This window comes from Falco naumanni, chromosome 9 (genome assembly GCF_017639655.2).
Source record: "Falco naumanni isolate bFalNau1 chromosome 9, bFalNau1.pat, whole genome shotgun sequence".
Lineage (NCBI taxonomy): Eukaryota > Metazoa > Chordata > Aves > Falconiformes > Falconidae > Falco > Falco naumanni.
In genome coordinates this window covers 50,633,020-50,660,344 of record NC_054062.1, presented here as the reverse complement: position 1 = coordinate 50,660,344, position 27,325 = coordinate 50,633,020, and the positions used below count along the sequence as shown (strand labels likewise).

Sequence of the window (27,325 nt, the reverse complement as noted above, 5' to 3'; positions counted from 1 at the left end):
CTCACATGTGTTTTATCACACACATACATGAGGAGCAAGCTTACCAGTATGATGAAAGACTTCAGCCTTACCATGGGGTCCCTCAAAATTGTTCAGGAAAAGGAAAAAAAAAAAAAAAAAAAAAAAGTAACCCTATAGAGTGCTACAGTTCATGAATTTCTGCAGTAAGAATCAAAAATACCAAAGAAATATATTCATTTTATTAGACAAGTTTTTTAAATAATGTTTTATTTTTTGAGTCAGTGGTATATTTCAGAACAATCTACCTTTAGAGTAAAAAGATTGTAGATAGTAAAAAACAAATGTGATGACAATAAGAAACAGTAAAGTATAAAGTTAGTTTCCTTCCTCCCTCCCGACACCCCGTCCCATCGTTGTCCAATATTTCTCAGAGCCTAATATCTGGAAAACAAATTGCTTTTTTTTTTTTTACACTTTCAGCAATTAGGAAATTAAAAATACCTAAGGCATTCTTTGCAGGTACATTAATTCATTATTACATAAAAAGCAGGCACCATAAAAATTAAAACATTCTAAAAACCATCATATATACAAACGCTGTACAGAATGATGGCACAAGGAAAAAGTGACTCCATTCAGTTCATCCTAATCCACATGAAATATTACACATTAAAAAAGAAAAGAAAAAGCTCTTCCCACTCCTGTACTCAACTGCTGGGTTCAGAACGACCAGGAGTCTCCTATCCGCCTACTCCGTTTCTTTTCCTATATGCTCGTGCCCGTCAGCAGCTAAAAGGCTTCCTTGCTTCACCCATTGATCAACACCCAGAAGAATGGCCAACTGAATGAAAATGGAAATGACTGATCACCAACGACTAATTTTACAAAGCCCATTAGCAATCAGTTTATTTGTAATACAGAACAACTAAAGAGAAGGCACATCTCACAAATAAGCTGCGCCTGATGTTTAGCCCTGGGCAGAACTGTTATTTGGGGAAATCCTACAGCAGCTTCTCCTTACTGTGAAGCCTACTGCAACGTGCACAGAATTCAATGTGAATATCATCATTGATTCCTATATACACTGAGATTAGGTACAAAATACTCAGCTCATTTTAAACTCCATAGCTATCTAAATGCTTTAGGTACAAAATATTCAACTCTCAATTTAATCTCCACAGCTACCTATGTGCCTGAAGTTATTCAGAAGAAGCAGGGAGAAGGTTTAGGAAGAGGGCAGTGTCAGTTGATGAACGCCTCCCAGTCGCAGGTAGAAATCCAGATTTCTTTCACGTTATAGGAGGGAATAACCCCAGAGAGAGGTGTGATGTAGTGTTGTTTCCGACACACGGCTAGAAATGGATTTCTTACGGAGTTAGAGTCATTGCACTAAATGTTAGATACGCACGCCTGAATGAGGTAAACTTTATATGCCATAAAATACTTAGGGAAATGAATTGTTACAGCTTTATCTTTGGAAAAAATGCTTCCTTCTTCACTGAACAATCCCAGAGTCAACAGATGTTTGCTTCCGAGTTGTCTTTGGAGGCGGAGGTGGGGGAGTCTTGCTGGGGAGCGGGGGCGGCAGGTGCTGGAAGAAACCAATTTTGATAGACTATGTTAGCAATGAATGGATTTTTGAAATATTTGCTGTTTCATATGTAACTCTGACTCGTAAAAGCTTTTCCATAGAATGTGCTACCATGAATACTGAATGCCTTTGGCCATTAGCTTACAATATAACTTTTACTTTTGACAATGAAAAAGTCTCTTAAGGGTTCATGATTAATTAGCTCAGTATTTCAGGAAAAATCTTTTGAAAGCACTGGAGAAGTTTATAATTCCCCACTTTATATCATCATAGGATATTGATTTCTGGGTCTGTATCGATTGCCCTCAGCCTCTACGCACTACAGAGCTTAAAAGCCAAGTTGAAGCAACAGCTTCATTGCTTTTCCATTATTTTTGTAGTCTGCACATTTAGAACACAAATAATTAAAAAAAAAAAAAGGAAACCATTTAAAGAGGTAAGTAACTTGCAATCTACTATTACACATTCAATTATAACTAAAATATTCAAAGCAGAAATCCAGACTGTTCAAATATACATATTTGAAATCACTTCATATATCATACAGCAGAACAAGAGTACCCTTGGTTAGATTCACCGTCTAATTGGAGAAATTAAAAAAGTCATTATGGAAATTAAGACTTTTTTTCATAATGTTCAATCATATATATGATAAAATCTGTTCCAGAAAGAGCTTGAGAACAGTGCAGTTTGCTGGGACACTTTGCAGTCATGGTTTCTGTAGCATTTTGGCCACGCAGACATTACAGTTTCCCCGTCAGTGCACTGAGGCTGTACTGCTGTGTCTCAGCTCATAAATGCTGCTTTGGTTTTGTTTTTTTTCTTACATTCTTCCCCTGCTCACCCAGCCACTGCCTTTTGTTTTCCTCCAAGCATATTGATGCTTTTTCTTTTTCACTTCTCTGCATCTCAGCCTACCTGTCCTGCCTTACCCACCCCATACTAAACCGCTGGCTCCACGCGCTGACACTTAAAACCTGCCAACACGCACCGACTCTGCCAGACTCCCTTGATCGCCCCTACAAGAACAGCTCAAACATCTGAAATGCCCCGGTGTTACATTGCACGTACTGCTTGGACAAAATAACTGATCTCTCAATCACCATAAGAAAATGGTATACGAGGTATACAATATATATGATAAACCACGTGAAAGTGCCTAAGAAACAAGACAGTTCCTTTTAAAAGATATCCAAGGCTGCTGTTCAAAAAGAAGAGGAGTTCAGGGTGACGCGGGGACATTTCAGTCTTTCCTCTGCTGTGAGGCAGAAGAAGTCCGGAGAGTCTCCTAACGCTCCTGCAATCTAGTGACTGGGAGTTTTCAGAGAAGTGTAATAGAAGGAGAAAACTATCTTCAAGGTAACTGAACGCCATCTTCAAAGCAGGTTTTAAGACAGCATGAAGTTATAAACCCAGATACCAGATAGTTTTACTAACGACAGACTAAATAGAAAGGTAAGACTGCACAGTGGCACAGCCAAGAAGGCTGGATTTTTGCTGGAACATCCTTACTGGAAAGCAATCCTTTCCAGTCTGTTTTACTACTTTCCTCGTTCCTCCTGGCTCTCCCCCATGGCAAACCAACAGGGATCCCAAACCGTCGCCAGGTAAGCCCTGCCCTAAGCTTGTCTCTCCATTTGCCATGGCGAAGACTGTGCACTCTGCATTCCCCCAGCCCCTCCAGCAGCACCACCGAAGCAGGGACACGTGCACTCTCACCTTCCTCCTCGGACACCAAACACTTTCTGAGTTAGCAACTCAGAAATCAATTGGTTTTAATTTGCTACTGAATGAGAAACTCTGGACCAAGGCAAGGCACGGCAGCGTGGGAGTGCCCTGCCTGGGAAGCTGCATTCCCCTTTCTGCCAGGGGAAGCCTCCTGCTCACCGACGAGCATATTTGAACATATTTTGAACATACCTGGCAATGAAGACTTCCGTGTTCAAATTCTGGTTGAAGCTTATCCTAGCTCTTTTGAAGAAACAACCAGGTTATGAAAAGGTTTGAGTCTCAAAAGAGCGTTGCTGCTTGAAATGTAGGCTTCAAGAAACCCCTGCTGAGTCAGCAGCATTCATTTTCCAGAGCAGGCTCTAACCCATGCGCTATTCGTTCCTGACTTACAATGGACCACAATGATCTCCAAGTCAGAAAACCAAGTCAATGTACTAATAGGAAAAGCAGATAAGAATTTTATTTTACTATATGCAAAACTCAAGGGGTTTATTGTTTTTGTGGTTTGATTTGTTTTGGTTTTGTTTTTTTATATTAAAATGTCATTGCTGATCTGTCCAAGCATTGCTGTCAGAACCATTAAACATTTCCTCCACCTGACCAAATACTTTTCTTAACTTGGCATGTTAAGTTAGCTCCTGAATCTTGACTATGGCACCTGATTAAAAGCTGGACTGTCAAGGTTATTTAGCTTCACACATTCAGTTGTGAACTGCAGATTTTGAAATCTTTGAGAAACTGTTTAGTTACAATCCTGGATCCAGGCAAGGGCTCTGGGCAAACTTTGGGAAATTCTGGTGGTCTGAAGAATATCAATGTACAACATGCAAGAACTCCCCAAGGAGAACACATTAATTTCATAAGTAAATAAACCAGGTGCCCCTTTAAAATACATTACAAAACATAAAAATTTCCTCAGTGCTTTGCTCTCAGATGATATCTTTAACTTTGTATTTATTACAAGAAAAAACTAACTCTGCTGATAGCATCATTTGTGAAAATCCACTTTGAATTTAAATAACAGTATATTGACAATAATTCTCAATTCAATTAGATCAAAGGAATTTCTCAAACAAATGAGCCCTTCATATTGATCAGAGAACAATCAAATTATCCCTGAAAACCTGCTTCTGAAAAACAGATACAATGCAAATACAATGAGAATAAGCTAAATATATATGTTATAAATAACAAGCACAAAACCTACCAGAGCTTACATTCTGCAAGCAAATTAGGCAGAAAGAAATAACAGAGATAGGTAGATAATTATTATAATTGAATTTACAATTTCCATTAGAAAGTCAGATAAATTTAGTACATGCTCATTTATATAATAAGCTACCAACGAATATATTAAGTAGGACATCAGGGCAATGTTATTGAGAAATTAGCATGGCAAAACGTGCCAATACGGAACTGGTGCAACTCCAAATCTAGCCATCGCTCCCAGGGCCAATACTCACTCCCTTTTATTCCAGCACAGGAAGAAACTCAAGCACGCTTCCTCTCTCCCTTTAATACCATACTCAGAAAATCATTAGTAGGCTTATGAAGTTAGCCTACACTTCCCCTCGGAAACTTTGAAATACAAAACAGAGTTTCGCTTGATTTTACATTTAATTAAGAACTGCTTTGCGAAGTTCATGTTTATATTTCAGTGGTTAATTGTGAACCCACCGAATCTTGAAGCATGTTTTTACCTTCTGACAAAATGATAGAGACTGCTGGTTCACATTCAAACCTATTTTGGGCAGAATCCTTGACTCACGGGTACCTCAGGGGAAGCAGAAACCTTATGTAAAAGGCACATCTGCAACACAGAAGCAATCTGTTCCTTCTGCTTCAGACATGAAATTGCTCCCATTTGTTTGTTTTTTTCCTGATACAGAGAAGAGTCAGGTTTAAAAACATTTGCTTCCATTCTCTTACAGATATAAAACTACACTACACTATACATGTTCAGGATTTAGTAAAAATCAATTAAAGAAGATGCAAAAATGCATTTTTTCTACTCTGTGAAGAAGCAAAACAAGATACAAGAATGTTTATTTTTTCCATCAAAAAATACTATTTAAAAAAGCACACACAAAAAATCAAACAAAATTTGATTCCCAAAAATGGTCCTTGTGACACTGTCCAAGATACCTTCCTGTGCAACTCCTTTTTTTTTGAATTTAGATGGTATCAGTATCACAATCTATGGACATCCAAGCAAAAGCACTTTGAAGGATTAACAGATCAAATTAGGTCAGAAGCAGTAGAAAAGAGATGCAAACAGGCTATCAGCTACATGGGCCTGTGTAAATGCTTCCAGATACTGAGCTCTGAATTGCTCCTTCGCGCTTACATCGTGGGTTTTAACATGAAGCCGAGAACCCTGACAAGCAGCAACTTGCTTATTTAATAACTGCAATGAAAAATAACACATAATGTGAGGTCCTGGCAGAATAACGCTACTGTTCTGGAAGTGATGATGTGCCAGCAGAGAGAATCAACCCAATTCCACTAATCTGATCCAAATTATAGACAGTTTAAACTAATTGGCTGTTCGACCCAGGGAGCAAAGTTATGTGAAAATACCGCAGGTAACCAATGTAAAATGACTGTTTAAACTCTGCTGTCATACTTCATCTGTTAAGAGTTTCATTTGACTGTGTGTTACAGCCATTAGCTGCCCTTGCTGGAGTGTACTTTTATAGGAGAAAGTAATTCGAGAGTCCTTCTGGAGAGGTGTAATTTGAGTGCTCCCACCTGTCGCGTGCTAAGCATCCCCTCCTTGGGCAATATGAAAGATCCCTCAAAATGGGTAATGATGAATTGGTTCAAATCAGTATTTCAGACTTTCCCCGTGGTGTTTTTTGGAAGGACCCTGGCTGCGGGAGCGGTGAGGCATTCCCCAGAGGGATGCTCTTGCTGGGGTGACGGCAGCGGACAAAGGGCAAGCTGAACCTAGCAGAGGTCTGCACCCCTCGTGCGAGGAGGACTTATGGTGCATGCCAGCTGCGTTAAAGCACAGCTAACAAGATTTTCCTTCTGTTGAACCACAATTCTGCACGTGGAGGCTACTAGTATTTCAGACTGCACTGGCTAACTCGATTTTCAAAAGCACTGCTTTTCTGCTCTGGTCCATATATAAACTGATCTCAAGAGTTATGAGCAATACCCTTAGAATTAGGTTTAGACTCCAGACTGAAGTATTTCTTACTGAAGGCCCAGGCCTGCGAGAGCAATAAACAAATGCATTACCAACTGGCCAGAGTAAACCCCACAGCCCGATCCCGTGTCACGCTGAGGGCAGCGACATGACCCATTCCAAAACAAAATCAAGGGTGCTGCTCAGGGACACATCTCAGGCTCTATGTCTCCGGGCAGACAGCAGAACAACACATTTTTCACTCAAAATCCTGTAATAAGCAGTGGCAGTCCATTGATTTTAAGACTTATTAAAAAGTGACTGAGCTTTTTAGAAACTCTGCTCAGCAAGAGCTTAACCCACCAAACCCCAGCCCAGCCGAGGCAGGAGGTGGTGGAGACCTTGCACTGGAGGAAGGGGCTTGCAACACTCCCCCTCTCCAGCAGGCAAAAATAATAACAAGATGGTAAATAAAAACTGCATTTTTATGTTTTCTTTTTTTTTTTTTTTCTTTTGGGCACATTATACACACCTATGTATCATGGAAAGCCTTTGGTCAGAGAACTTGTTTTGTGAAAATCTGAGTATCAGACAGAAGAGGAGACATTTATTTCCATTTGTGTGCAAATGCAGCCCACAGTGTCAACTGTCTAATTTAATGTAATAGGTTAATAATGTACTTTTTCCAATTTCACTTTTTACACCACCTCCACGGGATAACTTTCCTAACAACTGCCCTCCTGCTGCTGTGGTAAGCAAGCCTGTAGCAAGCCTTGGGCCAGCAAACCAGTGGTGGGGTCACAGCACCACGATGCTCAGAAGCTTCCCCACCAGCCCCTGCTCTAGGGGCATGGAGCCGGGGGGCTGCGTGAGGTAGTTTAGGAACAATGGGATTTCTCCTGAGAAATAACTCAGGAGAAGGAACAATTGCAAACCCTGAAGTAGTGCTCCCTAATTACCCGCTGCTTCTGCAGTTTCAGCTGGGTTTCTAGCCTCTATCTTCTTCTCTGCCCACATGAGGACAATATATTTGCTGAAGCCTTTAGTCACTTTTGCTTGCTGCAGCTGATGTAAGAGATAAAGATCAGCACTGCAGTATATGCATTGCAACACATGAAAAATCCCCCTGGATTTTTCCTTCAGAGTAAACACTTCCATTACATCCAGATTACCACTTTGAATGCTCCTCGTCCACAGAGTCAAAATAAGCGCCGTCGCCTGCAGCCACGTGAGACCATTCCGGTCCTCGCATTATGCACTGCCTCAGCCTTCGCCGTCCTTCCTTGCCAAGTTCTCTGTCTATGGTGGACTGATCGAGATGTTCTCATCCAAACCATTATTTGATGCTTAGTAAGTCTTATAGCCGATATTATAAATGTAAGTGCTCCTTTGTCTATTTTCTTTGAGTTTAGCTTCTTGCTGTGAATACTAAGCAGGCAGTTGATTTGTATGCAAGGGTATGGATGAACCCATAAAGAATGAGAAGTGCTTAAAGGAATTCCTTGATGCAATAATAATCCTTGCAGGAGTCGTAGACTCCTTTTTTTATGTTCCCATATATTATTAAGAACATTTTTAGCAGAACAAATCATACAGTGCAAGAAAATATATATAAGGGTCTCACAGTTAACAATGAGTAAGAGGACAATCAGAAAATTATAATTAGATGATCACTTGGATAAAAGACTTAAGGTAGACCAGGTTAACAGTGGACTTCAAATAATCTAAGATCACTGTCTCAGACACTAAATGACATTATTGCCTGCCATTTGAAGTATTTGATGCATTTACCACTGCATGCTTTTCAGTTCACTACAGCACTTTTTTTGCTTTTCATAACTGACTGCAAGACAGCCAGAGTGAACAACGTAATAATTTATCATACAAGGAGATATTTCCAGTTTAAAAGCTAAGACAATCTTATCTATAATATTTTTTACTGATTTTTCTTCACTGATACAGAGCCTGTGTAATTAAAAGATGATCAGTTTACTAGGCAGAGAATTATAAAGTTACGAAGTATGTAGCTATTTGACCCATGAAACACAAGGCATTAAAAACTGTGGAGTGGGATTTAATCACAGCAGTAATAAGAATTTACCCATCTGATCTTTCATGCCCAGCACTACTCATTTTCTTTATGTTCTTTAACAGCTTCCTTCCTATAAGCCTGATGAAATGCGCAGAGTGATTGTTACAAGAATAGAAGCCTTTCCTAAAATTAATTCTAAGGCTAATACATGTGGCTTTGTGACAAATTTGCTTTATATCCTTTTTCCAGACTTTGAAACTACATTCCCTCATCTCGGAAAGTTTATAAAAATAGAGATGCTGAAGAAAATTTTGGACAGTTAGCTAAGGAGATATAGCCTATATTTGATTGCATCTCTAAGGCATGCTTATATCCTGAGGCCCTTCAACACTGGATGTTAAACAATGGGGTCCATTTCTACAATTACAAAATACATTAGAAATAAAGGAGTCTGAGCAGTGAAGACTGTAAAGAGAAAAAATATTAAGACCTCAATAAAACTTTGAAAAGGCCAAGAGAGCACATTGCTACTATTTTTATGAACTTCCATTTAATGATGCTTCATGACAGGTACAGGAGCTGCAGAAGGTCACATCTTCAGCAGCAACGTAGACTGAGGCTCAAATCTGAGTCGTCTGCAGGTCTGGTCTCCAACTGTCACAGCATGGTAGCATTTGCAAGTAGTACAGTAAATATCTAGCATTTGTCCACTGAGTGGAAACCCCTTCAAACAGCTTCACAAGGAAGGGAAGGGAAACCCGGCCATCAGGATGTTATTTCTCACCATGTGTTCTATCATCCCGTTGTTTCACACTTTATAGCTAAAAACTGAACCCACGTTAGCAATCCTGAGCTACTACCATGACCTAAAACTTATAGTATATCATACAGAATGAATTTACCACTCAGGAGCTCATACAGGAAGGAATTAAAGAAATCTGAAACCTCATTTGAATTTCTCAGGTTTCTTCATGGCTTCTTAAAGACAAAACTCCCGGCAGCTCTCCTGTACAGTCTGTAATTTTCCACTTAGAGGTCGGTAGTCAGGTCAGGCCAGAGCTGGCCCCTGAGAGAAGGCAGGGAAATGGGTAAGAGCTTAGCACACTTTGATGGAAATGAGAGGAAAAGTGTTTGCAACAAAGTTTACTGAAAATATTTCCTAAAACCAGCCAGCCAGAGGGAAGAACTATGGAAAAGAGTGTGTGACTAGAGAAGCATTCCATATATGCATATAATGAGTACAACGTGGCGTTTTGAACAATGCTACTCACATTCCTGAAGTTACTTCCCTATCTGTTTCCTTTTCCCCCATTTAGCCTGACAATGCTAAATTCCTGCCACAAGACAGTTACAAATTCCACCATGGAAGGAGCCAGACTTTGCACCATGATAGTCTGTCTTAAACAAAACTATTCCCAGAGCCAAAACTAAATTCCTGACTGACATTTCCTCTGAGGTTAGAAATGCTTTCTCTAACCATGAAATTTACTAAAAAGCAAATTACTCAACAGAATTTCCTCTCAGTGATGAACATCAAAGAAATCCTGGAAGACACCTGCGCAAACAAGAAAGAACCATTACCGCTGAGAGTTTTTCCAGAGAGTAACATCTTGGCCAATGTTATACATATCAAAGATAAAAAGTCTTGTAGCGGGTCTGAATGGCCAGGGTCTGGCAGCAGCGGGGCCGCGGTGCCGGTCGGGGCGCGGGGGCTGCGGGCGCTTCCCCCCGGCCCCAGCAGCCCCGGCAGCCGCTCCCAGCCGGGCCCGCCGCTGGCCACGGCCCAGCCCAGCGGCCGCGGGGGCAGCGCCGCGGGGGGCGCGTTTCACAGGGGGGCACAACCCGCCCGGGGACCCCGGCGGTGGGGAGCGGGGCAGGGACGGTGCCGCGGGCACCCGGGGCCGGGCCGGGCCGGGCCGGGGGAGCTCCCCCCCCCCCCCCGCGGGGCAGGGCAGCCCCCGGCCGGGCAGGCGGCGCCCCTCGGCCCACGGAGCCCGCGGGGGAGCGGCTCCCCCCCGGGGCAGGGGGTGCCGGCGGGGGCCGTGCCCCGCGGGCAGCCCGCGCCGGAGCGGCTCCCGGCAGGGCCTGTGGCGCCGCGGGGAGCGGAGCCCGGGCCGGGCCGGGCCGCAGCGTGAGGAGCCGCCCGGAGGGGCCGGCGCGGCAGCGGCAGCGGCGCCGAGCGGAGCGCGGCCCCTGCCCGCCCGGGGGGAGCCCGGGGGGGAGCCCGGGCCGGGCCGGGCCGGCGGGCGGGGCGGGGGGAGGCGCGGGCCGGGCCGGGTTCTCTCTCCCGGCCCCGCCGGGCTGTGACCGGCACCGGCCGGAGCCCGTTTCCCCGGCGGAGCCGGCGCTGCCCGTGCCCCCGGCCCCGGTGAGCGCTGCCCCCCGCCCCCCCCCCGGCCCCGGAGCCTCCCGCCGTGTCCCCGCTGCCTGGCCCACCACACCTCTTTAAACATTTTTTTTTCTTCAACAGAAAATAGGTGGCCCTTCTCAAAGGTACTGCTTTAAAGAAAAGTACCAAATCATTTTTAAAAGTTTCGAGGACACCGGAACCGAAGTTGAAAAGTGTATTTTCTTCAGAAAGCTGAAAACCCTGTTGATGATGATGAGTGTTTCTGAGCTCCTTCCCTCAAAGGGGCACATGTCTTTGCCTCTAGGAAACAAATGGCAATTGAATGTCGACAGAACAGAGCTCCAGAAAGGAAAGATGTCAGATTTGTGTTTTATTTCCTTTCCTGAGACAGGACTGAAAGGCTATTAAATCTAATTTGCTGCTGAGACTATATCCTGTTGGTTAAAGCTCCGTTACCAACACAGCTAACAACATTTTGCTTAGTCTTCTCTGCCAGAATGAATCCAGCCTCCCTTCAGGTGGGTCCCCGTGAGCTTTTCCCTCACACTCCAGACACTTGTTTGCAGCTGCAGAAATCTCTGGATCTGCTGACATGCCCACAAGCAGGATTACATCTCGCTGTGGATTGTCCAAAGTACAAAAGCAAAGCAAACTGCTGAAAGTGGGACTCACCCTTTGATGGGCAGGCGGGGAAGTCCTCGGGCTGATCAAGTCTTGACTTTCCATGAGGTTCCCATAATCAGCCATGCTTCCTTTGAGAGGCAGAGGAGGAGGAATGTCAGGGATGTTGGAGCTGGACATACCATTCAGCTCCAGATCTGTAAAACCAACACTGAGTTAACTCTTTCAAGAACTGAATCAAATCCAAAGATCTAGATCACGCTGACTCTTACAGCATCGATACTGCAATAATGCTGCACATGTGATATCTTTGTCTGCTCTTCACTGCCTCTATAATTATCTGCAGCTCATCTAATGAGGGATTTTAAAGGGAAGTGGAACAAATGAACCAACTCCTGCATCAACAGGATATGCATTGTGGCTGTCGTATTGGGCTAATTTTTTTGGATACGCTCAAAATATTTGAATGATCCCCTCTTTTTAATAGAAAATAAGTTTTACTTCAGATTTCATGCCAAGATATTCTTCGCTTAGCAAATATAATCTTCTCAGCTCTGCATTTTCCCCTTGTACATTAATATACAATAGAAGTTTGGTAAGAGCACTAAGAAAATATAATCAAGCTAAGCTTTATTTACTTTCCTCCAGTAAAATAAAAGCTTCTTTTTAGTAAAATACACAAATGAAAGCCTATAATTACATCTCTCTCAAAACCTTTCAAACTTCAGGTAACTATAATAAATGAGCAGTCAGTTGTTGAGTAAATAAAATCACGGAAGAGAAAGTACAAAACATTTATTATTACTCTTTGCTGGGCAGAAAGTTCCTTTTTCTTAGTAGATAAATCCTAGCTGGTACGTGTTGTAAAGGCAAAGAGCCTGAAGGACAATAAAGTTTATTGAGGCCTGGGTGATACCTAGGTTTTTGTGTGGAAATACACCCATGATGTATTTCAGGGTAATTCAGTCAGTTTAACACAGGCAAAAACCACTGTAAGCTCTACGGGAAAATAAACTTGGTTTTGATAAATTAGGAAAGTAGTTTAATTTAGGAAATTAAAAAGGTTATTTTTATTTTACTGGGGTGAATTGTGGAACAAGTGGAGGACTTGTTTATGCAGATATTTTTATTGCAGGGTTCCTATCAATGTCTTACAAAAAATGTCCTTTTATTGTTCTCTAAAACGGCCTCTCACTAACACAATTTAACTGTAAGGTGGCTGTATTGATTTGTCACTGAAACCTGTAATTTCACTCTTCATCCTTTCACTTGAACTTTCAACTATGCCAGGAAGAAGAATATTTTCCATCCTGGGACCTCAAACTTTCAGTGGCTTTTTCTACATCAGACTGAAAAGCGTTGTTTGTCCTCCAGGACCTGAATTTGTCATCGCTTTTTCCATTGCTCCTGTTTTTCATCCTTTGTTTTCTACACATATAGGATTCCTCCGTTCCCCAAACATGCGTAATAATTTTCTTTAAATATCTCCATCACAATCTACTCTTGCTAAGCTCATATCATTAAACATGTAACTGGAAAACAATGCTACGCATTTCTAACTAAATATTGATTCTGCAAATGAGCTTCCCTGTTCATTCTGTATGGATTTCCCAGCCATACTGAACATCTAAAGATCATAGGCATTTGAGACTGTAAACCTCACAAAAACAGCTCCTTGAGACACATCCTGCACATTTCATTCACAACTACATATATCTATATAGAATTTTTTTTTCCTATGCAGTTAAGGATAATACTAGCGGATGTTTGGAAAATGGCATTTTCTTTAGAGTTGCAGCTTTAGCTAGAACTTAAGCAGAACCCAGAATCCTGCTTCAGAAAGGGAAACCTTTCGGTATTTACTGTAAACAAGCCATATTTTTAGGTCTCGCTATATACGTTCCTTCTGAGTAAGGAAACTGAAAATGAGTATAATAACATACTACTACCCAAAGAGAAAGCAAATCTAGCTACCCTGAACACTTCATCTTTGTGTCTCACATGATATTACAGTATCTACTAACTTCATCTAAGCCATTGCACGTAGACTACCAAGTGCAACCAAGAAGATAGTAAGAAAAATTTTGAAATTTTGTTAGGATTTACACAAACCCTTTGTTTCTTTAAGGTTGACATTTCAAAGATCCATGGAAAGGCAGGTGAGCAATTTTTTCACTAGAGGTGCAGAGGAAGCAAGGTGTGGAATCAACTCTAATATCTGCAACACTCTGAACAACCTGGATGGTCACCAACTGCCCATGCAATTGCATCCTGCTCTGCTTCTGTCCCTTTCCCTACTTTCCCCAGCTCTTGTTACAGCTTGCTTTTTCTGCAGCCCCTATTGTATTCCTACAGCCTGTACGCTGCACCTTCACAACTTCATCCTTTTGCAAGACAGCAATAAAACCCTGTAAATGTGGACAGAGTATTTCCATTCGCATTAATAGCTCATAATATACAGTAACAACCTATCTGCATTCAGTTTGGCAAACTAGTAGAACGACAATATTCTATAATGAAAAAAATATTTGCCCTGACTAACTAATATCTCTCACAGTTTAATGAAATCCAGGAGTCACCTACCCTACTGCAGAAACAGGTATCAAACACAAGCTTCAGTAATTTTCAGTCTTATTTCAAGAAGATCTACTTGCTACAGACCTATTCCTTTTCTCCTGCTCAATTCAGCGGAACTATATAATCCAGTAACTCAGTCACTATACAAATAATTACTCAACATTTCTGGTTTGCTATCATTTTTCAAGGTGTTTCACCAGACTAGTATGCTCTGAACATTTATTCCTTACTGGACATGTGCCACTGAGAATATCTTTGAGCTGGCAAGGATCAGTTAGATGACTTTTTTTCATCTTAACCTAATGATCAAATTTTACACTCCATTCTCCTAAACTGCCAGCTAACAAGCAAGCAATATTGCTTAGCAACCCATTAACTGCTTTTAGCCAGCCTGTGCACTGAAGTAACTTCTTTATCATTGGAATTCCTAAAAAAAGTTTATCACTACAATTCCTCAAATGGTTGTGGAAGAGTCCCATGGATGTTGCAATAAGCTGAACCTATTTTACTTAACACCTATAAATCTCCAGCACACAGACATAAATATTCTCAGAAATGCATGGCAGCTTCAGATACTTTTTTAAAAAAGAGATCACATTAGTTTTAAGAAAATGTACACAGGAGGAAATAATCCAATTCAAAGAGTATCTTTTGCAGGAGTATATATACTTCTCTGTATTTCCAGTTTTGAGCACACTGGCAGTTTTTGGCTATCGAAACTGTAAAGAGAGAGACTTCACTGTTACCGAAATACTCGTTTTGGGTGTCTGACTACACAAAGGAAACACTGCATTGACTTGCACTTGCTTCCACGTGTTTGCAACCAACAATTTCAAATCAATAAAACAAAGGCACACCTCTTTTAGATGACAATTCTGTTGCTATTGATTTGTAGAACAAACACATTCATGGCAACAAGAACTTTCCAAAACACTCACTATTTAAGGGAGTAGGTTTTAATGAACAAAAAAAAAAGTAAATAAAACAGTGACCTTGATAAAAAAAAGTTTTTTTTCTTAAAACTGACGATCTCCTCTTCTCTTTACTAACATTGAACTCTTGAGTATTGTAACTAGCATTTGGGTACATGTACCAAAAAGACCTTTTTTATTTTTTTGTTACATGCTAGCAACTGAAAATTCTGAATAACAGTTTTTAACAGCACTGCAAAAGAAATAGGTGTTGTATTACACCCAGTTTTGCAATAGGCTTTCCTGAACACTGAAGCAAACAGACAGCATTTTACAGGAAAACAGAGAGATGTCAACGTCAAACAAAAAATACATCAAAAAGACTGACTTCTTTTTTCCCTTCTGGCTTATACTCACTACATAGCAAATGAAATCTCTTTTCAGGTACAATTGCATTAAAAGATTATTTTTTCAGCCTTTATGCTCCAAAATACCCTAAATCCAATATAGAATCAAGCACAACACTAATTTTTGACAGTTAGTCTATACCGAAGTAATTGCTAATGATTACTTGAAAAGGAAAAGAAGCTTTTTCAATGCAACAATTTTGTTTGCTTCTGTAAAATGTTGAAACGATTTTTGCTGGCAAGTACAAGGATCATGACGTTAAGAGGTAGGTTCTTGTTCCTGCAAGCAATCCCATGGTGACGGCAAAAAGATTAACTCAAAGAACTCAAATCAAGTTGTAATACACCTTGAACTCAGGAAACACATCCCCCCACTAGAAGTTACTTCGTATTACATTTGCTAGGAAAAGAAAATGTAGTTAAAATTAAAGACTTACTGGACTGTATGCCAAAAGAAAGTTTTGTCCGTGGAGTTACTGGTGGTGGCGTCACTTGGGAGCTGGGAGGTGATGGAGAAACGGAGAAACGTCTTTCACTTGAAATGACATTTATGACTTGGCTTTTTGGTCTCTGTGGTCTTAGCGGGCTGATCTGCACAGGGACAAAACCAGTGAGACGGTAGAGGAATACACGCTGCTGCTGAGCAGCAGACCTTGCGATTGCTACATCTTCCCCACTACCTCCTAAACAGTAATAGGGCAATGATAACATAGAATATTTCTGATTTAATGAAGTATTTCACAGCTCCAAATGTTTTTCCCTTCTCCCCAGGAATCACATTGAGACTTAAGTCACACACACCTTCCCATAGCCTGGCATATTTTTCTGAAGCAATGAGCCAATTCCCCAAACACTTGTTTAATAACAGCTAAGGAAGTCTATATCCTTACACAGGATTATACAGCATTCAAAATCTTTTCTTTCTTCTCACATGGCTCTACTTCCCCGTTAAAATTTATCTCTTTGTTTGCATGGTGAAACTCTTCTGAGGAAGACATCATCTGTCCAAAAACACTTTCTTGATGGTGCCTGTTTGTGCTTACATTTAATTCACTGACTTATCCATATTGTTTTGCTCTGGTTGCATCGTAGGCCATTTAAATTCTCCATCAGAAACAGTGAACTGGTACTTGTAATCTGATGGGCAATTAATGTTTTTGTTAAGGTGATTCCTTCTACTGAGTGCAATTCTGAGCTCTGCTGTTTGTTATCGATCCACCAGCCCCCATATCTCCATTGATGGCAGTGAAGAATTTTTTATTTCCAAGAGATCACAGAAAATGAAGCAGCAGCCTGAAGTTAGGGGAATTACATCCAAGGTGCTGCATTAGGACAAAACAGAAAATGCCAGCAGCAATTCATGCTTTTCCAAAGAATTATGTCATTTCACATTGTTTTTTTTAGAAGTATGTTGTGAAGGAGAAACCTAAAATGAAGTGTGAGTGCTTCCTTTTATTTTCAGAAAAGATACTCTAAAAGGGTTTGCATAAAAGGCTGCATCTTTGAGACCCTTCTATGAGAAATGAACGACGATGATGTATGTAACTTTTTTTGGAAAGTTCATCAAGACCTCAGGGCAACCTTTCAGAAATTTGCCTGATACTAAAATTCAGGTCCTGAAGACTCCAAAGATTTCTTCTTTCATGATCTTTTAAAGCATATTTTTAGTAAGATGGATAAGCAAAATAATCACTTTCTCAGAGGAATATAACTATAAAAAAGCAACTAAGGAAAACATACTAATTGATTAGGAAAGCTGCAACACCAGAATCAAAAACCTAACAGCTAGAATCAAGTTCCCAAGTTACCCTGGTCTGTAGCTACTTATCTCAAATAAATTTTAGCATCGTTTGTGATTGACAAGCTTGGTCCTCTTCTTAAATCATGGTTCTGCTATGGAATAAGAACTCTTTGGAGGCCACTGATCCATAATGAAACCAGTGCTAATTTTTTTTGGTCTTAAGGAAGTGAGATCAATAGTGAATGATGTCAGATGCCACTAAATCAAGAAAATGTACAGCCCGTTATTCTGATTTCTAACACAAGCTTTCAAGTGGTCTGTTAGCTACCTGGCTTCAGTGTTATGTTTGTTACAAGCTCACAGAATCAAAGAACTAACAGTAAAAATATTTGTTAAAGAAGTTTATGTGACACTTAAAAGAAGATACGAATCTCTAGAAAACTATGAAGACATTACTGATCATCCTCACACACCAAAGTGCTTAATTTATCTTCTGATAAGATCACAGTTACAAGATTTCTGTAATTAGGGCTTTGGTTTCGATCAGTCAATAAATTCATTATGAGTACAGTTATACTGGAGAAAAGTATTTAAGCCATACAACTAGACAAAACGGCCTCTGAATGCTCCTTTTTAAAGAAAATATACAAAATCCATGAAGTAATTTTGCAGTTTATAATCCTCACACGTTCTTCAGGATGTTTCATTCGATTGGAAAAAAAAGACATTCCTATGTCAGGAGGTCCACTGCAGTGATGGAAGCACTCATTTCATTAGACAACAACATCTTTGGAAAGAGTAGCTGAAGCTCTGCAGAGATGGGAATGACCAACGTCTGACATGCCTGCTGTGCCTCTCACTTGATAATTCTCTGTGAATTTGGTATCATGCTTGCAATTATGCTGCACAAACCAATTAGTAGTGCATAACACAGGATCCAGAACAGATTCATATAGAAGGTTATTGATGCATCATTTCCTCCTGAAAGCAAACCACTGATAGCTACCTATTTGTGGTGGGCGAGGAATAATATAGAGCGCGAGTGTTGTCAGGCAACAGACAACTGTGTGTGAGCATGTGGGTGTGGGGTGAATATCTGAACCTGGACTTTTGAGCCATCAAGCAGAAGCTGCTATCTGCCAGCTATGACTGGCATGGTGGGCTGGTTGTAAACTGGGATGACAACCGAGTGAAACAGAAGTGACACACACCGAACTCTCCTGTTAATAAACAGACATGAGCCCGAGCCCACGATTAAGAGGCTGACCACGCACAGTGCTTCTGCACAGACATTATTTTGACATATCTCACTATCCACATCCATCACAGGCTCTCATTTACTCCGTCTCACCTGTGACAATTTTGAGCACAGTTTTTCCAGGCTGCTGTGTATCCTTCAGCATCACCTCAGACCAGACTTCATTGCCCAGTCTTGCTCATGAGAACATCGTGTGAGATGTGCCAAAAGCCATACTGATGCCAGCACCGCGGGGGTCTGCCACATCCTTCCCCCTGCCAGAGCCTCCTCCTCTACCACGGAAAGAAGAAAGAAGGGCTTGACTGCTCTGCTGTTGACAAATCCATGCTGGCTTTTATTCTCTCATCTGTTTTCTTGAAGTCACTTACAAATTGTCATCTACTAAAGAAAAGCATGCCTTCTGCTGTAAAACTCCAAAGTATCTTAGAAGTCAGAACTAAGAATCCATTAGAAAATTCCCCAAATAGTTGAAATGTTGTAAATGAATTAGCAAAGGTATGAGTGAATTCTAAAATTCTCAACAGAATGAATCCAGTAACTATAATAACGCATCTAGTAACTAGTAGTTCATTGCTAAAATCTCACTTTAGAAGCTCTTTAAATATTTATTTTTATTTCCATTTCTAGTAAAATCTGGATTCCAACTCTTTTGAGGAAAAAAAAAATCCTTAATTTTTCACCCCTTCATTTCATCACTAACCTTTTTTAAGCTAGTGAACTTTCTGCTTCCAAGCTCTTAATGCAAGATAAATCAAAATGCTTTATTCTTCATAAACCACAGCAGTAACAGTACTTTGGGAGTAATTTCAACCTAAAAGGGGAACTTGAACACAGTGCAGCCCACAAAAGTAGCACAACGGCAAAGCTGAATTCTCACCCACAAAAGTTAACAATTTCCCTTTTATATCATTAACAGGGGACATGTCTCCAGAGTGCAAAAATTTTAAGACACATTTTATCTTTAAACTGCTTGACATTATCTGTACAAAATTCCTGAAGGCAGCAGCGGGAATCATGCAACCACTCTTGTAAACTATCTCAAAAGAGTGTTTCCACTATTTCACCTACAAGAGAAAATGAACCAGGCTACCACCAAGCGTTAAAAATTCATTTGGTCATTTTGGAGCTCAAGTAGCTTGCAGGTACTGGAAAGGGAGAGGTTTTCTCTCACCAGCAAAGTCCTTCTCATATGATTGATCTGTGGGTTTCAAGAAGCTCAAAGTAACTGTAAGTAACTGATTCTGACTTTTAATTTCCCTCCCTCTCTATAACCAGGGGAATATTAGTCATACCAGTCATGCACTGAAAGCTCTTGACTGGGAAGAGTGGAAAACTTGAGTCAAAGCATGTTGGGCTTTGCTCATTTTTGTTCCTCAGATGACAAATGACAATATGCCTTGAAGGGTTATCATGTCCTCCTTTCCAGCCAGCATTTGCGTTTTTCCAGTCATAAGCAATCTTCTCCAATGCCCAGGACCTCTCAGGGATGACAGTGACCTTGCAGTGACACCAACCAACTGTCCAACATCCTAGGACACCTCCCATCTGGTCTTATGGATGTGTGCAAGTTCAACTTGCCTGAGCTGCCTCAAAATACAATTTACTTCTTCTGTGGCTAAATGCTCCTCTCCCACAAACTCTGCTGGTCCCTTTGAGGACCTGGGAGATGTGAGTGCCATTGCAATGTTCAGGCTTAGTCAAAACACAACCGCTCCAATGTGCAAAGTTGAATGCATTGAATCAAAAAGATGAGACATATGGCAGTCTATGCAAAATGTATTTTCTGTTTTAAAACACATGATGCTCACCTGGCTGGCTTTGGCAGGAGGAACCTCCATTTAAAGAAAACAGGTCTGATCCAGAATTTGCTCGTGTCAGTGGAAAAAATCCCTGGCTTCAAGGGCGTTTGGATGAAAAGCTTGAGATGCACAAAAGGGATTTTATCTGAATTTTTGCTGTGCTAACGCTGGGCCTATGGCCACATCAGGCAAAAGAACTCTGATCTTTCAAGACGTCAGAAGACACATCTGAGAGATTAGCTCATCTCTGGATGGAAAAGGAGGAGCAAATCCAGAAAACAGAGGAACTATGGCTGAATATCTAAGTAATATTCTGCTGTGAATACCAAAGAGCAAGATTTAAAGGATGTAGTTATCACAGGTCAGAGAGAAATTGTTTCAAAAGTCCAATGTAAATGACACAGCTACCAATGAAAGACTGATGAGTTAAAGGCTGGCTCTATAAGTGCTTGTGCAAATCTTTAAAAGGACACTACATTTATTTCTGGAGAGCAAGTTTTAAACTATTGGCCTCAAAACAGGTGTCCAGGCAGATATTTGGAGGTTACAGTTAGTTCACACGCTCCCTGCTCCAGCTTAAAATGGCCTTGCTTTCAATTTCAGAGCTAAAACTGCTCAAGTTACCTAAGCCTTTAGGACAGTTTCAGTGAATTAAATATATGCCAAGAAGAGAGGGCTTAAGAGAGATATGCTCTGTAGTTAATATTCTTACACATAGCCACCAGTGGAACTGCTTACAATTTTCTGCTCAAAATAGCCTTTCAAGAATACGTAACTGCCATGCACAAAATGACCTTGTAACATTTCCACCAAAAAGTGTCTTGCAGTAGTCAGCTGAAATATGAGAAAACCCATCACGATCTATTGGAAACCATAAATTCAAAAGGCTGCTACAACGGTGGCATTTATTTTACTTAGGATATGCCATCTGTTCCTTCTATCAAATAGTCATATATAGCTTTTGGTTAAGATTTTCATATAAGATACCATGATTTTTTTACACCGCAAATAAAAGCTGTGGTTTTGATTCATTATCACATATATTAACATTGTAGCATATTCCTTTAGAGTTATTTTTGGTCTAAAAAGAAACCAAATCGTAAAAATCAACATTTTTATTTTAAAAGAGAAAGAACACTGCTCAGAGTTAGATAAAGCATTACTTGCTAATAAAGTTACCGTTTCTGAAAGGATCACTGCTTCAGACTGCTGCAGAGAAATATCAGTAGATTTAAATTCTTTATCAAATATCTCTTGATGCTTGCTGTTTCTTTTCTCCTTCTTCTTTTCTTTCTTATCTTTATCTAGGTCATCCTTGTCCAATTTATCTTGAGACCTAGAATGCATCTTTTTTGGCAGAAGAGGCTCCAGCACAAACCTAAGGAAATGTTTTGTTGCCTAGTCAATAAAATAGGATTTTCAAAACACCTGATTTTCATTTACATATTTCCCAAATTCTCACTCGAGTTAACAATGCTTTGCTAATCCAGAAAAACTCATTAAAGAGAAAAGGAGGGGGCAGAAGGTCAAAACGATCATAATTGTCTTACAATAAAATTTACTGCAGAACTGCTGAAGAACCAGTCCTGCATATTTCCCTGCCTTGTAGTAAATTTACTGGTTTACAGCTACACAAACTCCTGAGTTTCACTGCACGTGGTTTACATAAAAATGAGTTTGCCATTCATCACTCCCACTGTAGATGCCGTGGCACTGTGGCAGGCAGGTGTGCCAGCAGACCCCTGGAAACTCCGGGGGAAATCAGCACTATACAGGTACAGGGAATTCTAACACGCATTAAAGAAATGTCACCCCTGCTTCCCCTGCCCCTTGGAGGCAGGCATCCCATATGTCTACCAATGGTTTTAAGGATTTCTGTATCAAATAGTCAAATCCCCAAATTCCTCCTAGACATTTTTTTTTTCGGTGGGGAAAAATGCAGTATTTATTCCCTAGAGAAGAAGTAACAGCTAAGGAATTGTTTTGCAGAGGTGTAGTGATATTCTGTTGGACATGCACAACATAAACCGCTTTCCAATCCTTGTAACCCATCACAATTACAGCACCTTTTAACAGAAAAACAAACAATATCGCCCTTAATACAAAGCAAACACCTATACGTTGCCCAGAAGCATGAGGGTACAGAGGTGTAACCACAGCCACAAGCACCATTCCTGTCTGTAATAACATCCTCTCTGTGTATGTCTGGTTTTGCATGCGTGCTTGAGGATATATATTCACGAGTGTGCACGTGTGTACTCACAGATCCACACCTCTGCTCACCTACAGCAAGCCCCGGTGAGGGGCAGCCAGGGGGGCTGAGCTTAGTTGTTCTGATATTACAGATAAACCAAGGAAAGAAAAATCGGTCAGATAATAACAAAGGGCAAGGTTAGTTTCCAAAAAGCAGATGTATTTTCCTACTTGGAACGCTTCAAGTGTGTGAATATAGGCAAGGCTGATATGCTACTGCCATCAGCTCTGCAACATTTCCAGTCCATGACTATTTGTTTTCTGGCTACAAAGGAAAAAACTTTAGCGGTTAAATGGACTTTTAAAAGAAAACTTCAGGTTTTTAAAGTTTTTCTTTTGTAGGGACAGCACTATTCTAAGCAATACCAGAGCTCTTTTCAGCTAATTTTCACTGATTTCACAGTAATTTAAAGGAACCTCTCATCTCACCTTCTTTTAATGCCTAGTTTTAATAAAAGGTAAAGAGATATTTTGCTCTTAAGGAGCTAAAATATTCATAGCAAGACAAAGTATTTTATACTTTGTTTTAAATTAGAAACTAAACAAACTACTAAAAGCACACCCTAGTCAAAATTACACTGACAGATTTTAAGAAAATTTCTCACATCATCATACTACAAAACCAAAATGAAACCAAAAATTCCCAAACAACACCAGCTTACTTTTTAACACTGGGAAAGTACTTACTGTGCCATGGGGATGCATGCACGTCCAGGCCACAATCTTTGCTGTGAAATACTGGGGGATTCATATTTCAGACAATTTGCACTTAAATTATCCTAATTATGTCCACTAGCAGCAATATCCAGCAGCAATACCCAATATTAATATTTTTGTTGTTGTTTGAAGCACTGAAGGCCCTTCAGTTTTCAGCCTAAGTGAGCTCATTTGATGGAAAGATGCCGAAACCAGTATCTGCGGCAGCGGCTCCCCAGCCATTATCCCCATAACCACAGCCAAAATCACAGGGGCTGGGGGACGAAACGACAAGCTTTTTTCATCCCATTCTGCAGATAGCGACAAGGGAGGGCAACGACTTGTGGAGGGCCACAAAGCGCATCAGTGACAAAGCCCAGAGCAGAAGACGGCTCTCCCGACACCGTGTGTTTTAGCCACCTCACAGGCTGATTGCAAGTTTACAAGAGGAACTGCCATTCTTCAGACAGTGATTAATTGCTTCCCTTCCAGGCATTACTATTATTAGTACTATTAATTATTTGTACGCAGTGTATCGGGGATAGAATGGGCTAGCATGCCATGCTGCTACTAGAAGTACATTAGGACTTACAACAGATGGCAAATCACACGGGCACACTGGGACTTACCCACATCCAACCACCACTTGTAAATGCTCGGATTTGTACTTCTAAGTCCCATTTTAAGCAGTGAATAAACCCAAGGTCCTTTTTTAAAGTCAGAGTTTTATTTATACATAGAGTTGGGAGTTGTAAACCACATACTATGTCAACATCTGCTTTGAGTTTTTACTGCTTAAAAGCTCCAAAGCAGGAGAAGCTGGAGATGGCATAAAATGTAAGTTGGATTATCTGGGCAAGACTGTCTGTCAGCTCCATTTTTAGTTGTTTTTCTTAGCTTCACCTCTCATCTCAAAATTAACATATGAAGAGGGGGGAAATGGAAAGGAGGAGAGGACAACTGACCATAAACCAAACCAACTATAGTAGGTACATGGGTGAACTTCTTCCAATTTAGCAGTGACAAACCACCTGCATGATTTTTACAGTCACTTGAATTTTTGAGGTCTTTTATTATGTTATTTATATCTGATGATTTTTCTTCTCCTGCTCTGCTGTTCAAACAAATGAGAATTTTTTTCAGGTCTTCTCAGTGATGACAGTTGTTCGTTGTATTTTCCTCACAGGTGTACCAGCTGTATTGCCTTGGGCTCGGAACACCAGCTGAGCTGCACCGTGATCTTTGTGAGTTTGTTCTTTTTTTTTTTTTTTTTAACATACAGAGTCGAGTCATGAGATCCTCCAAAACTGCTAAGTGACACGTACTATAACAAAGCTGGGGTGGAGAGGTGAAATTTAAGAAAATAGCATCCAATGAAAAAGAAAAAGACATAGGAAAAAGAGAAAGAGGTAGAAGCAGGCAGGAAAAAAATAATTTTCTTCTAATATCAAATAAAGCTGCACACTAACATGGGATAGTAGTTATCCTCAGGTTCCAGCAAGACAACATTTGTGGATGAATCAGTCAAAACACATTATTGTCTCTGCTGGCCTGCATTTATATCAGCATGACTCATTGTGTATACGTTATAGAGGGTAACGTAATGAGAGCTGAATTGCGCTGTTTGCAGTTCTTCCCAATGGGTAAATAAACTGTTTGTAATTAAGGTAAGCATCATGTTGGTCTTTAGGTGCTGTCTTTAATTTTACTTGATGCTTTTACTCTCCAGTCAGGTAGTAACTCCCTGTGAAGTAAGAGCACAGGGAACACGAACATTTCTAACACATCTCTGTAAGTTAGCAACCCTTCAGGAGGCTTTAAAAAACTGCCGCCTTGGTCAAATATTGAGTTTCTGGATTATGTGAATGCCTGAGGGGAGGAAGAGGGAGAAGGGACTTCTGAGGCTGCATAGAAGCCCCAGAAAGAAAACAGATTATTTTGTTCTTTTGAGGGATGCAACTGTGAGACAGGGCTTATCAACAGAATTCCCAGTTCTCATGTGAAATATCTTGATAAGTCTTGAAGTACAATCTTGCCATAAGCAGCTTTTCCTCTGGCAGCAAAAGCGAGAAGAAATGATTGAGCAGTTAGCTAATCCCTTCCTTCTCCCAACTTCCACCTGTGTACGGCGACAGGGCTGGCTGAACACACGGCTCATCATCGACTTTGCAAAAGATCACTTCTGAACTGTTACACTTGCAATACTTTAAAAGGGCATACTTTGTCTCCTGTTTGTTCGGGGTTTTTCGTTTGAAGGCTTAGGGGGTTTTGTTTAACTTTGTTTTAAAGAGGACTAAGAAGAGCATTATATTTATCTTGGTTAAAAAATAAAAGGACAATGAATATACCTTGAGATTAACGTCTATACAGGTTGGGGCTTTTAGCCAGTATTAGGTTGTCTCTTACAAGCGCTATCCCCACCCCACATAGTTACTCACGCGGTTGCATCACATTAATGTTTGTGGGGTATTATGATGAATCAAATCTGGAATAAAAGACACTGGGAAAAGACCCAAGCAAAAAAGCCCATGGTTCCTTATGAGATCAAACAGACGTCGTGCTGCCGCACGGGAGGAGTCAGTAGGATGGGAAGGAGTAACACCCTGATAGCACCGCGATCTGGAGCAGGGTGGTGACAATCCTCAAAGCCTATAGATGCGCACACCAGATCAGGCTTTACAGAGATAAGCCCCGAATGACTATTTTTTACACACCCATCTGAGCCAGGTCGAGAAGGAGTGCTGTCGGAGGAGATGGAAGACACCGATGCAACGGAGAGGGGTCTTGAAGATGACGGCATCGTGAAGGATCTCACCATAGACCGTGGCCGACTGCCTCGTCTATCATCCAGACTCGAAAGCTGCAATAAAGAAATATAACATAATAATACAATATAATCACAAAATAGCTGACATCTGTTTACCAAAAGTAACGGGGAAAGGTTCAATTTTTCTTCCATGTAGAGTTTTATATTACTTAATTATACATTGTGTGTAACAACAAAGAAACAAATTCTAATGAAAATCCATTTAATGGACAAGGAAGAAATATTTAGGCCCTTATAGGTAAATATATAATTTTAAACATGTTCCAGTAATTCATTTGTTTCAATGGTATTTACATGGTTTTTTTACACCTGGGCTTTAAAAAAGGAGCTTTCTACAAATCCTTTTTTTTTTTTTTAATCCACCTCTGCAATTGAAGTGACTGTCCTGTCAGTATATTTAAATGAAATGGAGTTAAAAAGAAAACAAGCAAAAATGAAACAAACCAAGAAAAAACTCAGTAAAAGGAACTTTATGTCAAGAGAGCCAATTTAAATAGTGACATCTAGGTTAAGAAGAAAACATATGAAAGCTATTTTTTTTTTTTTGTTTCAGACAATTTCAGAGTTCTGAATATTTATACAAGCTTTGTTAGTCATTAATAACTGATATATGCATAAAATAATTGAATTCTTTCAGTCAACAAATAAGAACTTCATGCTGTTTAATTACAGGTATATTTTCCACCCTGACAACTACTAGCAAATTGGCCTTGTACAAGGAAGACGAAAGTGATAAAACTCCCTGAATCCTGACAATTCTTGCTGGTGGGTAGAGTGAAATTAGAAAGATAACACCACCTGCGTATGACTTTCTAGTCATTCTCCCTGATGATGTAAATGTACATTACTGAAGTGACTGACATGCAAGTATCATTAATGTCAATTATTCCTGTTCTCCTTGGGAATAAATTACTATTTGAACTTTTCTCTTCCTAAATATGTTAGCCAGAATGGATTTGAAGGACTACAAACGGAACATCACTTAGAAGGAAACCGTAAAGGCTGGCATGCTCCCCAGAAGATCTCAGTGGTCCCATTTGAAAAAAAAAAAAAGTAAAAAAAAAAGTCATTGCTATAGAAAAAAGTGAGAATTAACCTCTGAAGGAAAGCCTGTCGAAAGTACAACACAATGCTTCACTGGCACGTACTATTCCACCATGATTTTGGTCGCTTAGAGAAAAACATTGCTTGGCACTTTTTTGCTGCCCTGCCTGCTGCAGCATCTTTCTTGCTGCCTCCTTAGTACAGGATGCTCTGCATCCCGCTGAGCAGAACGCTGAAGCTCTCTTCCTCACCATATCCTGCATCACCCACTTTTATCTCTGTGGGATTTTGCAGATAATATGGAACCAAATTCACACCCTGTTTCTATTCATGTGATTGGCATAACGTCCATAAACTCAGTGGCATGCACCCATTAGTGACCACAAGCAGAAA

General features: G+C 40.5%; 1 protein-coding gene across 2 annotated transcripts in view; it reads right to left on the bottom strand.

The window, feature by feature from the left end:
* Positions 1–202: 202 nt before the first annotated feature.
* The window catches only part of DOCK1 (dedicator of cytokinesis 1), a 319,815-nt gene continuing 292,692 nt past the window's right edge, over positions 203–27,325 (bottom strand). For both annotated transcript variants that reach the window (XM_040605768.1, XM_040605769.1), the window contains exons 48-52: positions 25,776–25,921; positions 21,292–21,490; positions 15,752–15,905; positions 11,471–11,616; positions 203–1,552 (exon numbers count right to left, since the gene is read on the bottom strand). In XM_040605768.1, the coding sequence (XP_040461702.1) occupies positions 1,457–1,552; positions 11,471–11,616; positions 15,752–15,905; positions 21,292–21,490; positions 25,776–25,921 (741 nt within the window). In that variant the 3' untranslated portion in view covers positions 203–1,456. The remainder of the gene's footprint in view (positions 1,553–11,470; positions 11,617–15,751; positions 15,906–21,291; positions 21,491–25,775; positions 25,922–27,325) is intronic.